General features: G+C 36.0%; 1 protein-coding gene across 6 annotated transcripts in view; it reads right to left on the bottom strand.

Annotated features, from left to right (window-relative positions):
- LOC150087330 (FK506-binding protein 15-like) overlaps nucleotides 1–11,740 on the bottom strand; it is a 373,115-nt gene extending 361,375 nt beyond the window's left edge. For 4 of the 6 annotated variants that reach the window (XM_090371131.1, XM_090371135.1, XM_090371134.1 and 1 more), the window contains exons 1-3: nucleotides 11,614–11,700; nucleotides 11,292–11,409; nucleotides 5,902–5,999 (exon numbers count right to left, since the gene is read on the bottom strand). In XM_090371131.1, the coding sequence (XP_090227257.1) occupies nucleotides 5,902–5,999; nucleotides 11,292–11,347 (154 nt within the window). In that variant the 5' untranslated portion in view covers nucleotides 11,348–11,409; nucleotides 11,614–11,700. Of the gene's footprint in view, nucleotides 1–5,901; nucleotides 6,000–11,291; nucleotides 11,438–11,613 lie in introns of those variants that run through there. The other 2 variants (XM_090371133.1, XM_090371132.1) reach the window with 2 other exon arrangements.
- Nucleotides 11,741–16,874: the final 5,134 nt, after the last annotated feature.

The following is a 16,874-nucleotide window of genomic DNA, read 5'->3' as shown; positions in this document are numbered from 1 at the left end:
TCTTGTGTGATTGGCAGCCTTGATCCCAAGCATTACAACAATACAGCATTAAAATGGAGACAGTACAATAGAAAGCAATGTGCATGTTGTAGTTGTGGGATACCAAGTCTACAGGACTGTAAAGTGATGTTTTCGATGGGAAGTCCAGACAGATTCACCTAAAGAACAATCAATGAGGTTAAAACAGTTTCAAGAAACCAGCAATGTGCTGTACCAGAAAGGTGCAGGTAGGCCTAGTATACCAACAGAAAAAGTTTCAGAAATTCAGTTAACTAGAAAGTGTTTACCAGAAGTCCTACAAAATCTAGTCCCCGGGCAAGCCTGCAACTACAAATACCATGAGCAACACTGCACAGGGTGGTTCACAAGAGATTGACACTTGATGCTTACAAAGTACAAATTGTCCAGGAAATTAAGCCACAGAATAATCTGCATCAAGAGAAATCTGCTGTTCACATTCTCAACTGTATAGACAAAGATGAGCACTCTCTGTAAAATGTTGTTTTCAGTGATAAAGAAATATTCCAGCTGTCTGGTAAAATTAGCAGATAATTGTCACACATGGGGGACCTGAAAATTCCAACTCAGTTCACGAACATATGCATGATAGTCCCAAGGTAAATGTGTGGTGCACATCCTTCAGCCAAATTGAGCCATTTATTTTCCACAAAAACACTGAACTGAGTAACCCAGATATGCTTGAATTGTACAAAGGGGACTAGGAAAGTTTTGCAATATGACGCAACAATGAATCACAGGAAGCTGCTTGTTGCTGCATGTTGTGACATGTTCATACATGCATAGTAGCCGCCGCGCCAAGTCGATGGGCTCAGTTATTCATTAGTAGTGAGAGTGTAAAGTGCTTGCGATGGCATCGTGGTCGCGAAATGAGATAAGGACAGTTTTGCGGTATAATTTCGTGCGTGGTTTAACCATAGACCAGTGCTTAGAAGAAATGACTCTTGCACTAGATGATGATTGTCCACATCGTACAACGATATTCAGGTGGTATAGAGAATTCCAAAGGGGAAATTTCACTCTGGAGGATTCTGAGAGGCCAGGAAGGCCACGAACGTCAGTTACGGAGGAAAACATTACTGCTGTGAGGAAAATGCTTGACGAAAACAGGCTAGTGACCTACCAACAGATAGAGGATACTTTGGGCCTAAATGCACCAGCAATTCGTTCTATTCTGCAAGATCATTTGCACGTGAAGAAACTTTGTTCTCTCTGGGTGCTGCATCAACTGACTGAAGAGCAGATGACACGGCGTGTGACTTGGTGCCGGGAGATGTTAAAAAAGTTTGATAAGGGACAATCTCGGTATGTGAACAACATCGTGACAGGTGACGAGACTTGGTTGTACTATTACGATCTGACGACCAAGGCTCAAAACAAAGTTTGGGTCTTTGATGATGACGACACACCCGTAATTGTCAGAAAATCCCGATCTGTAAAGAAGAAAATGATAGCTGTATTTTTCAAATCGAGTGGAATTGTGGAACGTGTCGTTTTGGACACGCTGAAGACAATCATAGCTAAGTGGTATACTGAACAATGCCTGCCTAAAGTCATTGGATCTATGAAGAACCTGCGGCCAAAGTCAAGAATGGATACCTGGTACCTCCATCACGATAATGCTGCAGCTCACCGCACCAAAGCCTGCACCGAATATTTGACCACGACAGGACTGAAACTTCCTGAGCACCCTCCCTACAGTCCAGACCTTGCTCCCTGCGACTTTGCACTGTTCCTGCATGTGAAAATGAAGCTAAAAGGGAGGCGGTTTTCCAGTGATGAGGGCCTTCTGCGGGTTTGGGACAACGAGTGTGCTTTACTCCCTAGTGAAACTTGGCAAAACTGGTTTAAAGATTGGTTTCAGAGGATGGAGAGGTGTATTGAATGTAGAGGAAATTACTTTGAAAAAATTAAATAAACAAAGCTGTATTGCAAAACTTTCCTAGTACCCTTTGTATGCTGCATCTCAGCCGGAAGATATGCAGCCACATGTTCTATCAGCAAGAGGGGCACCACCACACTTCAGCTTGCGTGTATGCAATTTCCAATATAAAAAATTTTCTAACTGATGGATCAGCCAGGATGGTTCCATTCCATTCCTCATTCTCCTAATATCATACCTATGGATTTCTTTGCATGGAGCTACATATAGAATAAGGTGTAAGAAAAAAAATTAACATTGTGATAGAGTTAAAATACTAGATGAACAGGCAGCAACTTCTATTTCTCAAGCGATGCTTCAAAACACTTGGAATGAAATCAGCTACCATCTTGACATTCTATGTGGTACAAAATGTGCCCATGTGGAGGTTTACTGAAGTGTAATTGTGTGATAAGAAATTCTTTGAGTTTCTTTATTAAGTGCATGAAACTGTTTTACAATACTTATAACAACAAAATTTTAATTGGGTTTCTTAATCAGGTATATAATTTACAGACACCTTCTATTTGACATGAACTACTGCTACCTGTATGTAACCAAAAATAAAACAAAGCTCTTAATTAATTTTAATAGAAAGGAATACAGCAAATTAAAAGAAAATTAGAAAGCCCACCCTCACAACATGAAACACTACATAGCATCTTGTTAAAAAGATGATACTGAAATCTGTATTCAAATAAAAGACAATTTAAAGAAGCCAAATAGGTGAATGCAGACATCTCATAAAAGTAATGAACTGAAAGAAAATAAGCTAACTGTTCACTGGAGCCCCCGTGTGACCTACGATAAAGTGAACAAAGGAAAGCAGGAACTTAAATATACAATGTAACATAAGAAACCAAAGCAAAAAAATATAAGTTCATGCCTTTCCTGAGCTCACTCTCTCACAGGCAACACTTAGCTGCTTCTTAGCAGTGCGCTATGGAATATGACCTTTTGGATTATACAGATATGAGTACTTCCCTGATGAAATCACACCTATGGTCCCCTTAGGAATGGACAGACCAGACACACAGAACTCCTGACTAGCTGGGGGGGGGGGGAGGCAGACTGAGATTAACAGGCTAGTTTGGGAGAATCCTCTAAAATCAGCCTGTTGTCTCAATCCGCTATTTCAGGTTTGGAAAGGAGTAATAATGTACAGGTAGTTCTTGCTTTACGAGTTCCGGTGTTTATGAGTTTTTTTTCCCAAGTATCAAGTATCAACAAAATTGAAAATATGAACATTAATTGCAAAAAATGAATGCTAAATGTTCATAAATACTGCATTCCAAACCACATACATAGCTGTACAATACAGTGCACCCTACTTTACGATCGACATTAATCAGTTCCAGAGACACCATCGTATCATTAAAATATCGTAATGTGAACCCAATAACACACTGTTTTTTGGTAATTCATTTCAAGATCTCAGAAGTTGAAATTTTTTTCATTTTTAAGGTCACGAGCGTAACCTTAAGGCCATATAAAAGGTCGTGAGCGTGGTTTGTAAATTGTATCAGTTACCAACTCAAATCATTAAAATGCACTACACTTTCATCGTTATCATATGTTCCGTTATAAGAATCAATTTTAAACGTCTTTGTGATATTTTTCTAAAGCACATTTCTGGAGGTCATGACCATAAAACAATAAAAGCAATTTGCACTTTCCAGTTTATTGGGCTTTTCTGTTACTGCAAGCAATTATAAACTGGTAGTAAACTCGATCTTCTTGCATTTGCAAAAATACCGATAGCTAGAATTGTGTAGTTTTTTACGTTATATGGTGAAATGTGTTTCCCCCCTTTACTTCAATCAATCTTCAATCGTATAAAAAAAAAATAAATTTTCAGAATCTTCTCTTCATTCCTTTTTTTTTTAAGCTTTGTAAACTTGTTACTCCACGCGAATCGTGTTAGTTGCAATTTGTGTGTGCCATTAAAAAATGCTTATGCATGCAATCGTGAAATTTATAATTAAAAGAGAAGATTATCCTGGAAACAAATGCCTCCATCTTGAAACATTTCTGAAGACAACGACTCCTTGTGCAGCAAACCAACGAGTGCCGAGCTAATAATGAGTGATCAACGAGTGTGCATTTAGTCGATGATGAAGAAGAATAAACATTCTTTAACATTTGTAAGTCGTAAATAATTTCTCTGTTATTATAATTTGCTTCATTTTACAGGCTATGTTTTCATTTCTTTCGATAAATCAATCGTTATTTAAACATGAACTAATTTCATTGTTGAGAACATAACCTCTATTTTTAACCTTATGTCTATGAGAAATAAATTCCCGCTTTACAAGTTTTTGCTTTACGAGCACGTGCTAGGAACGAATTAACTCGTAAAGTCGAGAACTACCTGTATTGAAAGCAATGGGCTACGTTTAGGTATACTGGTCTTTAGAAATTTTGAGATTTATTCTCTCAGTAATTTCATTAAGGGGTGTCTTAAACTGTGAATCTTTGAAGATGTTAGTTAGTTAGTTATTTTGGTTTTTTTAGGAGCATTAGCAACTAAGGCCATATTGCTCCGAGATATGCGGTGGTCATTTCCTGACCTTTCCACATCCTCCGTATTTGGTGGTGACGGGCTCGAACCCCGGTCTAATCAAGAAGCGTGTGCTACGCACTGCTGCTCCTTCCCACCTGGCTATGGAGGCGCCCTTTGGAGATGTCTGAAGAATTAAGATCACTCTAACAATGCCTTATTCAAATAAGAAAGAAAGAAAGAAAGATGAACAAATGTTCTCCACAACTCAGAACAAGATTCCTATTTTTTAAAATTGGCCCATTTAATTCCAATAACAATTTTCTTGCTGTTGAAACTAGGCCTGTGAATTGAATGATTTCGACTTCTTTTCATTCCTTCTATGAATTTCCTTTTATTAAATTTGACTCTGATGTACAGTATTTTTTTCATGCTTTGAAAGTTAGTAAAAAATTTAGACACAATGGCACAGAAAGGTTGTTGAGTGTGCCCTTAAAAAAAAAACAGGTAATGGTTCCCACTGGTCAACCAAGCTTGACACATTTCTCTCAAGTAAATGCAATCTTATGATATGCTTTGATATTTTCTTGGCCTTTTTGTTGTTGTGAAGATTTTGAACTCTATAGCCTTTCTTTTATTTTAGCACTTTCTCCAAGGAATAATATAATATGACTGCAAGTTTCCTGCAGCAAATATCATCCAATCTGACTGAAAAATATGCAGCCACCTTTTCTGCAACTACAAGAATTAAATAAAAAAGCCAGCCTATAAAATGAGCACCTTTTTCTTTCTTTTTTTAGTACTGCAGCAATGCCATCCTTGTGGACACAACAATAGCAGCAGCATTATTTGCACCCAATGCTATATCAGAATCCTATAATGTTCAAATTCTGAAAGCTCCAAATCTACATTTCTTCCACTAGAATTGATATCACCTTTCAAGACGGGTATGGAAAGAAGAATACTCATGATTTTCTGCAATTTGGTACCAAAACTTTTATGGCAATGGGATTTTTTTTCAACTGAATACAATATGCCATCAGCTGAAAAGGAAATAAGCCATTCTTAAACACTACACAACTCCAGCAGTTACATCAGATGCCATTTTATTCAAAACAACTATTGTTTTTGTCCTATCATTAATCAAATATATAGCATTTATGTCACTGCTCATTTGAGAAAGAAAGACAACCTTTGATCTGAAAGACAAAGAAATAATTAAAATAATTTAGTAACAAAGAAAGGAATGCAAAAAAGAGATGCAAAGAGGTAAAAATGATGATTGAAACATTTTCCTTTAAATGTTTGAAACAGTGCAAATTCAAAAATGAATGTTTAATAATAAATTTTGTAATAATAATAAAAAAAAATCACGAAATTTATATATCCAAAATTTCATTCTTAGTACAATATTATCTGTTCCCCTCCCTAATGTTTTTGAATTAAATATGCATAATCTTACCTGCTTTCTTTGGTTGTTTAGGAGCTGTATACCGAAGACTGGAACTATCGTTATTCTCAATGTTTTGAGGAAAATTAAAAAGACTGGCTAGGTTTGATCTAGAAAAAAAGTTTTAAGCATCAAATTTAAATGATTTCATACAGTACTTTGGAAAACAGACTTCTATAAATGAATTTAAATTTCATAAGATTACTATATGAGGTGAGGGAAATCATGCCTGGAAAAAGAAACTTAAAACTGAACATCAAAACAGAAACCTTCCAACAACATAGGAGGGCGACTCTCTAATCATGAATGACAATGGGAAAGGCCAATACCTTTTGGGTGAAAGTGATATATGCATATACATACAATATGTGTTAATATTAAATAAGTTAAACTAAGTAAGGTACATTAACCAAAGGTAATAGTAATTTGCCCTAATATGAACATGTACTACAGCAACCAAATAAGCGGACGTAATATAACAATAGTTAATGTAGCATATTCATGACATTAAGTCTGGAGATAAAAAAATAATAATAAAGCCTCATTACAATAAAACAATAAATGTATTAATTCTATAGGTATACAAATATAGAAAACTATCTATATCTGTATACCTATACAAATACAGAAGCAAGATTTCTTTTCTATAAAGTTTTATATAAAACAATGTAGATTTAAGAAGTGAATCTTCAACTCTATATTGCAACCCTGGGCTGTAGGGGAGGGTATATGCCATATACCCACTGGATTTTTTTGAGGTGAATAGCATATACTTTCTGGTTTTTGAAAAACTTAAAAAAAAATATATATCATTAAAATATTTAACATTATAACATTTATAATATTCATTAATAACATTCATAGAGTGCACCTTTGCTAATTTTACGACAACAGCACTGTTACAATCCAACTTTTGAAATTTATTCAGCATGTTTTCAACAACCATTCTGAAGCCAATCAATGTTTCACTTTCAACTTGTTTTGTTGTTTCTTTTAAAACTGCTCATCCAATATTAATTATCTTGTAGGCAAGGGCTAAGAATTTCCCACAAATGTACTCAAAGTAGTCAACATTCTTATTCAGTGCCGTTACTTACTGATTTATCAAGTTCCGTCGTATATTAATTACAGATAACAGCACTTTAGATGAATCAAACAACTTTTGTAAAAAATTTTTCTGAAAAGGTATCAGATCGCAATTGGTAACAGAACTTTCAGATCTACAAATACAATCCACTCATGCTAACACACTGAACCTTTTCGAAAAGTTAAAAAAAAATAGACAAATGAAATAAATATTACCATTATTATTATTAATTAATTGATTAAAATGATGAAAGAAAGCCACACTTATTTAGCATCAGCCATAAAAAAAAAAAAATTAAAATGTATTCTAACCCTATTACAGCAAGACAAATAAAAATGCTCACTCAATGCATTACCCACCACAACTGTTACAGAACTTTTCTAAAATTTCAAAAACAACTGTCCATCATACATGGTGTTTCAACTAAAAGATACTGAGCTCTGTCTCACTTATTTTTAGGTTTAGGCAAAATTCTAATATTCCATAAGGATCTGGGATACTAGGATTTTGCCAACTATTTCTCTAGTTCTGCATGAATAATACACTTCTTTATTCTAATAACTAACCTTGTTGCTCTTCATTAAACCCTTTCCAGAAGATCCATATCCTTCAAGAAATGGTATCTCCAAATCTGTAAACAATACTCAAGGTAAAGCCTGAGGCTTATGCTGCACCAGGAAAAAAAAATCCTGACAATCGTGTTTTTTATAATGGAAAAATTACTTCTTTATGCCTAGTATCAAAATTCCAGTACATTACCAATCTTCACACTTCAATCTTTTAACAGAGTAAATAGGATAGCATATAAAATATTAAGTGCTAGCCTGGCAGCCTGTTTATGCTGTTGAGAGAACTTCATGTTGGATTTTATAACTACTCTAAGTCTTTTTCATTATTATAATCTTTATAATCATTGTCATTTATCATTGGAATCTAGTACTGCATTATTCAAATTTAGAATCTGAAATTTACATGTATTAAATAAAAATAAATTTTCTATTTATACCCAAGGAATTTGTAATAATTTTGTCACACAAGTGTCAGAGAAGTTCACAAGATAGAGAAAATATAAGAACATTATACCATATTTAGTAGTCAAGTGGGCTTTAACCACATTTATTCAAAGCATAACTTTCATACCTCACACCTGACTAGCTATGGAGGCATATTATACTTAACTACTATTCTTCACTAAACAATTTATCTATGCCATACTGAAACAGTATACCCATGATACTGTTATTTACTACCCTCTAAACTTTTGTATCAAAATAAAGTTTTTAAAATCAGACTTTTTACTGTTGTCAATGTCATTAACAAATATCAAACACAATAATGATTCTAGTACTGAATATTACAAAACCCAATTCATAATTCTGATTTGCAAAGAACAATAACCATTTACAACCATCCCTTATCGTTTCCTGTTTAAAGAACCTTTAATTCAATATAGCACATTCCTATCAATGGTCCACTCTTCCAGTTTACAAGATGTTCATGTTGGACTGAATTAAAAGCCATAATAAAGCCTAATTTCCTTAATAAATAAACATCAAAAGTACTCTTTGCATCCAGTTATTTTGTGGTAACCTCATCCAATTAGTTAGACAAGATTTCCTTTAACAAACCCTGCTATGTTATGTTTTTATCATTCCATTCCTATCCAGATGCTCCTATATTCAGTTGGCTATTCCAGTGTTGTACTGGAACAGCCAACTTTCATTCTTAAATAAAAACAGTACTCAAAGTCTAGATCTTCAATTTTTTTTCAAAACATCTTCAAACTTGGAGTCTTGTCATTCTTTGATCTTAAACCAAAATTTTTGATGCCATCTTGGCACATACTTTCCTTGTGCCTAAATTTTCAGTTAAAATTTGTCTGTTTCTTTGTCCATACTGAGTTTTGATGTGACCAATCGAATGCTTAAATGACAATCACATCTAATCAATGTCCTTTATTATTATTAGCCATAAGGTGCAAGAAAACCTGAGGCTTATGCTGCACCAGGCAAAAAAAATCCTGTGTTACCTGAGAGTGAGAGAGAGAGAGTCAGAAGTAGAAGGGAATCACCAAGAAAAAGAAGAATGATGATATCCAGCTCAGGATCCTGGGTTTGCCAAGCCCATACTCACCAGATGTGAGTCCTTGGGGTACTCGGTCCACGTTTTCATCAGTTTTCAAGGATACAGATGGTGTGGTCATTCGGCATCTTCCACATTCTCCCTCCTCTTCTAAAAATCTTTTATGCCATTCAAGCACATGAGCTCTTGACATAGTATCTTCTCCACAAACTTCATGTAACAACTCATAACTTTCAGCTGATGTTTTCTTTAGTTTTGTAAAAAATCTGAGGTTGATTTGTTGTTCAATTGTCTGTAATTTTTCCATAAAACTGCAAAAACACAAGGTAATGAAAACTTGTCTCACTGCAAAGCAAATGAGCATGTTGGAACATGACTTGGCAGACAACCAGGGAAACTTTCAAGGTGAACTGCTGTGCCTTTGTTTCACAGGTGAAGCATGTAGTGGCTGTGCACAATGTCTTGTTATTTAGTAGCCACACCTCATTTTTTCCCTTTGGAACCATCTTCATAAACTGCAAAGATGTTTAAACAGCTACAATCTGTTTAGCCTCACCTGAGCACAGGAATACTCCCATTATAATAGGATTGCTTATTTTAATATTACTGGATAACTCTTATCAGCTTCTGCCATTTTCACATTCAAGCATGATAATTTTGCTTGAATTCTAATTTAATGATCATGCAATTACCAAGTTTCCAATATTAAGATCTTTACTGTTTGAAAGGATTACAACTCAAATAATACTTTCCATCATGAGCAATGTGCCAAGGATTAAAAAAAGCTATGGAAAGATGAAAAAAAGTTAAATGTCTATATTAAGACAATAAAAGCACAAAAAAAATTAATTTCATTTTATTTTTTAAAAAATTAATTCAAATTTTAAAATTAAACTGAACTGAATTAAAATAAATTAATCATACCTTCAAAGGAATAGTTTTCATCATGGGATTATCCATCTGGAAATGTAACTTACAAACTATCACACCACAATAAATACATTTATTTTACAGAATAACATTATGCCTTTCTTAGTGCCTCAGTCACATACAAATTGGCATAGTTAACATGTATTTATTGTTTATAAAGAAAGTATTTATCACTTATAATAAGAAGAATAAACACATAAAAAAAAAGAAAATGAACTACTATAGCAAGGATTATGATACATGCATTTTTTCAAGCAAAAAAAAAAAAAAAAATTATACAGAAAAATTAATAATAGTCAGGGACATGCTAACAACAAAGCAAATGCCTAGGATGCTAACATCTGGGGATGCCAAATGCTGAAAAAAAAAAACAGGCATAATTACTTAACCTAAGTAAAAAATATGGTTATACTCCAGATTATGGGTATACTTATGGAGAAAGTCGCTTTTGGTTGAATATGTCCCGAATTACCAGCGTAAACTAACCTAAACATTTTTCACTAACCAAAAATGGGTCTATTAACCCACACTTCTTTTGCTTGAATCCGTCCCGGGCTGATCTTTAGAATAGGGTACCCCCTCCAGACTGCCTCAGTCTTAGGGTGTTATCCCTTCCCACTGTCTTAAAATAGGAAAACGTGTTACCGATTTTAAAACAGCGGCAAAGGGTGGATAAACACCCTAACTAACACTAACCATAGCGTGTTAGGCATGTCAATCACTGCCTTCCTCTTCTTCTTGAGCTATTTTGGAAGGGGGAGACCCTGTTCTATATTTTACCCCATCCCGAATTTGGCCACGGTATACCCATAATCTGGATTCAGCCAAAAATACGAAAACTTAAGGAGGATGGGAAGGATGTTTTATTAAAACAAGAACATTTCACTCCTACGTGAGTTAATCAAAGATCCTGCCAATAGTACTGTCAAGTTTTAAAAGAAGGCTCATATATTGACGCAAAAAATTAATTTACTTCATTGGCTATCTGTTCAGATAGCAATGACGTTACCAAAGTAGTAGTTCAGTTCGTTACATCTAGTACACATATGCAAAAACTTACTATTGCCCTTGACAACTACACACCTTTTCATAAAAACAGAAGAAAAACTCTTCTATAATGTACCGTGCCCAGCCCTGAGATTGGCTTTGCGGTCAAGCAATATCAAAAATGAACTATGTACGTATTTCTTAAATTATTGGGTAAAAAAAAAAAAAAAAAAGAAACAAAAGTTATGTTCGGAATGAAATGCACTTCCAAATATACTAACAGATAACATTCAATAAACATTTAATCGCTTCTCACCTGCTTCCTGGTCCTAAACTGAAATCGGTATCATCATCATCATTACCAAAAAACATGATTTATATATCGGTTTCTGAGGTTCAGGACTGGGTAAGTACAGAACGTCGAGAATGAACAGCTACCAGAACAAAAAGACAAGTAAAAATATTACTCTTTGGTATTGAAATATTTTAACCAAGATATAAAGTACAAAGAAAATGAGACCACGAAGAACTTCAACCTTCAAAATAAAAAAAGTCACTTAATAATTTGTTTTGTTTTGTTCTTTTTTCCAATTTTGAAAAATGAATATATGATCGTATTATAACAAAAAGAAACACACTGATAAGTATAAGCCACAAAATACTTCATTACAGCTGTTATCTGAAGAACATAATCGGAAAGTTATTTGTTGGATGTGAAATCAAATTTCACTAATAACGAAAAATATCACATAACGAACAAACACACCTCCTAACAGCAGGAAGGAACAGTCAGGTGGTTAACACCAAAAACAGGAAGTACAATTATAACAATCAGTAATTTCGTATCACATTTCTCATTTAAAATGATGCTTTCCTTATATATACATAAATATACAGGTAAAAACAGATAATGTTGAATACATAATAGTCTGTGTTTTTTAATTTCTTTGGTAAAAAAATAAATATACAAAATAATAATAATGTAAGGTATTGACAGAGCGTATCAACCAGCGAAATGATGCACAGCTAAGATGAATCAGTCAATTGACATTCGCTTATTAGCATTAGCATTAGCATTAGTAGAGGCATTTGATGCAAGAAAGCAAGTTTATGCAGCATCAGCCAAAAAAAAAAAAAAAAAAAACCCACTTCCACTTCACCCCTCTGTTCGTTCAAAATACCTGTCCAGCTGAGCCTTAAACTTATTTAGGCTATCAACCTCCACCACAAGGGATGGGAGTCTGTTCCACCAACCAACCACCCGCTGGCTAAAGGCAAATTTCCGCACGTCTATCCTACATCTGTCTTTCCTCAATTTGAATTTATGCCCTTTCAGGTGATTTTTCTGAGCTAGAGGAAGAATCCCATCAGCATTGAGCATGCTTAAACCATTCAAGGCTTTATACACCTCTATCAGATCACCTCGCTGGTGCCTAGTCTCCAGACACTGTAATTTGCAAAACTTAAGCCTTTCTTCGTAAGAGCACCCCAAAATTATTGCATTCGTAAGAGCACCCCAAATTATTGCATCAAGTCAATATAGAATGCTTAATAACTGAATTGAGTACAGCAAATTAACTGAAACACAAGTTTGGCAGGAGAAATCTTGCCAAAAGCCAAAAAGAAGTTGCAACAATAGTACAAAAGCTACAAGAACTCAAACACCGTGCTTAGCCATGCAATAGCCATAAGCAATGGCAACAGGGGCAAACAAACAAACAAACAAAAAAGCATAACACAAAAATTTGCGAACAAAATAACGAATATATGCTGAAGTTAACAGGAAGTTATAACATAATCTAGTTATATATTGACAGAATAGATGAAGGTTTTGCTAGTTAATTTGACAGCTGTTTAGAGCTTCGTAAAAAAATATAAAAAATCCCAGCAAATTTAGCCAGGATTTTATTACATTGACAGTGGCGAAACTACCATACTCCACAACGGGGGGGGGGGGGTGTCGACGATTGCTTTGCTTTGGTACACAGAGTATCACGTGGGACAGCAGTCGGAAATCTGGCATGGGAGCCCAAAATTTCTAGTTTTAGACTGATGTTAAGACTATACAGGGTGTTTCAGTTAAACGTTTCAGAACTTCTAAGAGGGGTAGGGTACATCCTGATAACTCGAAATCATATAGCAATGTGGGGTCGGAAATGCTTTCCTGAAGCGGTATTGTACACAGAAGTCGTCGTGCGACGTCGTGCAGCACAGATTCGATTTTCGGTCAATGTATGGGCCGGTATTATGGGAGATCACCTCATCGGACCTTACCTGTTACCGTGTCGTCTAACCGGACCTATCTACTTGATCTTTCTGCAGCAAGTATTGCCACAACCTTTGAGAGATGAACAGATTTCTGCATCGACGCAACAGACAATGTGGTTCCAACACGATGGAGCCCCTGCCCATTATAGCGGAGATGTTCGTAACTACCTGGATGTCACATTTGGTCAACAGTGGATTGGACATGGTGGGCCCGTGCGTTGGCCTGCTCGGTCACCCGACCTATCATGTCTTGATTTTTATTTCTGGGGTCATATGAAATCGCTAGTTTATGACACCCCTGTTGACAATGCTGAGGAGCTGGTTGCAAGAATCGCAGTAGCTGCCGAAGAAATTCGAAATTCGCCTGGAGTATTCCAGAATGTTCGGATGTCCATGCGTCGGAGATGTGAGGCGTGCATTGTAGCCCGTGGAAGAAACTTCGAACACTTACTTTAATCCATGTACCTTTTGCTTCTTTTCATGTATTATTAAAACGATTTCTCACTTACGGTCTCTTTTCTTTTCATGGTGCTTCTGTGTACAACACCGCTTCAGGAAAGCATTTCCGACCCCACATTGCTACATGATTTCGAGTTGTCAGGATGTACCCTACCCCTCTTAGAAGTTCTGAAACGTTTAACTGAAACACCCTGTATACATTCTTAATAATTTTGAAAGGAAAGTAATATGCGGCTGTAAAATTCTTCCCATTTCACCAACTAATTCACTCCAAAAGTTTGTCTGGTTTTGCCTTGACTTTATTTCAGGTGTGAACTTCCACAACGACATGTGGAAGCTTGATCCAGCAATCACCCACCCGCTGGCTAAAGGCAAATTTCCTTACATCAATTCTACAACAGCCTTTCCTCAATTTGAATTCATGCCACCTCAGGTGCGTAATCTGAGCAAGAGGAAAAATCCCATAAGCATTCAGCTTCCTCAAACCATTCAAGGCCTTCCACACCTCAATCAGATCACTTTACAGTTGCCTGTCTCTAGACACTGCAGTTTGCAGAATTTAAGCCTTTCTACGTAAGAGAAAGCTTTTTTTCCACTCACCAATCTCGTTGCCTTCCTCTGTGCTCGTTCCAGCAGCTCTGCATCCTTCCTACAATGAGGTCTCCATACCTGTATGCAATACTCAAGGTGTGGCCTGACAAATGCCTTATAAAGAGGATAATCATCTCCTTGTCCCTGCTAGCAAAACTTCTGTATATCATTGACAACAATTCCTCCTCCACTTTTTTCTCACTTATTACAAAATCGTTTAGCTCCCTGTTATAGTTTAACAAACTACTGGCATTTTCTTCCCTTAATGACTCCTCTTTTGTGAATGTAGCTGCAAAATACTCATTCAGTTTGTCGACAATCTGAGCAGGATCATCAACAGTTGAACCATCGATATCAAATAGACCAATCTGATTCATCCCAATCCTTATAGAGTTTACATAAGTAAAGAAGTTTTTGCTATTCCTCTTTGCATTCTTTGCCAAAGATTTCTCATAATTTGCCTTCGCTTCCCCGATCTCCATTGTAGCTTCATTACAGACTAGCTTATATCTACCGGAGGCTACTGTGCCTCCTGATACTTTATATGCATCTCGTGCAGTTTTCTTCTCTGCCACTTGTCTCTATAGTTCATCTCACATCTATTAAGGCCTAAGACTTCCTCCTGTGTGTGCATGTAGATGCAAAATACTTATTCAATTTGTCAGCAACCTCACCAGGTTTATCAACAATCGATAAGTCGATGTCAAGTGGAACAATCTGATTCATTCCCTTCCTTATAGAGTTTACATAAGTAAAGAAGTCTTTGCTGTTTTTCTTTATATTATTTGCCAAAGACTTCTTGTAATCTGCCTTTGCTTGCCTAACGTCCTTCGTGACTTGATTTACAGAATATCTTATATCTACCATAGGCATCTGTGTCTCCTGATAATTTATATGTGTCTCAAGCATGTTTATTCTCTGCCACAAGTCTCATTAGTTCTTCTCAAATCAATTTAAGTCTAAATCTTGAACAGTAAAGCCTAGTAGTTTCCATGATTAATTCTTTAAATTCTTCCCATTTAGAATTTGCTGTTGGTAACATCATCAGTTAGTCCCACTGTATACAACTTAAAAACTATCTGAGACCACTGTAGTCACTTTTACGAAAGCAAAAACTCTTCCCTTTACCCTTGATGCTAGTTACATCTTTAAGTAAACATCAGTACACTGTGATCGCTACCACCTAGTGGTTCCTTTATTTGTAGATTCTTAATGCATGAATAATCACTGCTGATAATCAGATCAAGAGTATTACTCCTCCTGGTTGTCTCTAGAATATGTTGCTGTAGAAAAAATCATACATAAATCCACAAAAGTCTTGCTAGTGTACAAGTGACCAACCACAAGTTCCAGTCTATATCTGGGAAGTTAAAATTTTTTTTTTTTTTTTTTTTTATGAAAACCCCAAGCACGAAAGGCATCGAAGCCTATAGCACTTAGTACCGTGCATGGGTTGAAGGAGAAGTATGGGGGAGAGGAATGCCGGAGACTTTGCTGTAGAGACTAAACATGGGTTTCACCACTTCAATCCTCCAATAAGCAAAGTGGTGGTATTTCACCGGTTGATGAAAGTCATCTACCACCTACTCCCCCATTATAAGGAAATATAATTTACTGGTGCATTCTATCGATCTGCACAATTGTTCGTTGTACTCATCACAGTCATTAGGCCTAAAACACACTTCTACTCTCAATTTTACTTTCCCAGGGCTTGTCACACCAAACTGGCTCAACACTGCACTGTCCACTCATGTCAACTGGATGCGCTTCCTTAGATTTTATGTGTTTCTTAACTAACGGCATGACCTCTCCTCCCCATTCTATCCTGCATATCCTTTCTGTACACATTGTACTCCCCAAATTCCAATTCTGCAATGATTATATCTGTGTGATACCACGTCTCTGATATCCCAACAATATCTGCCTTTGATGAATTGACCAGTATTTCAAATTCATCAAATGTATTTACTATATTCCTAGCATTGGTGTACATGCAAGCATACACGCACCTAATTTTACTCTTAGTTACTCTAACATAGCCCATGTATTTATTTATTCCATGATGACCCCCAACAATAATTAAAATCCCCAGCACCTTGCTTTCCAGGCTGCTGCTCATTCAAATAGAAGCAGTGCAGGAATAATTTTAATCTCTACCTGCGGCTGATATTAATCTGTTAGTCTGTGAATCCCCCCTTCCAGCAGTTTTCCGACCCACCTAACACTAACGACGCATCTTGCACCCCTTCAATTTAAGTTTATCTCATCCCTGTAAAAATGGTCTCTCCTGTTAACAAGCACTGACCAAATCGAAAGGGGAAAAAATTCTAACACAAATTCTAGCCTTGTACAGTCTCTCCAAATTGATTGTCACGGTCTCATCATCTACTCCATCGATCGTGTATGGGCAGAATTACAGACACTCTAACTCTTGACTTTTTATTAAATCCTTAGTATAAGCCTGAAGAAAACGTTGCAGTAAGGCTGATGAAAAGTGATAATGTGACACTTTGCGGAATGCTAACTGATATAATTAAGAAGCCGTATATATATATATATATATATATGGCTAATAACATTA

Source organism: Mastigoproctus giganteus, chromosome 4 (assembly GCF_048544385.1).
Source record: "Mastigoproctus giganteus isolate SK-2022 chromosome 4, ASM4854438v1, whole genome shotgun sequence".
NCBI lineage: Eukaryota > Metazoa > Arthropoda > Arachnida > Uropygi > Thelyphonidae > Mastigoproctus > Mastigoproctus giganteus.
This window is presented reverse-complemented; position numbering and strand designations above follow the sequence as displayed.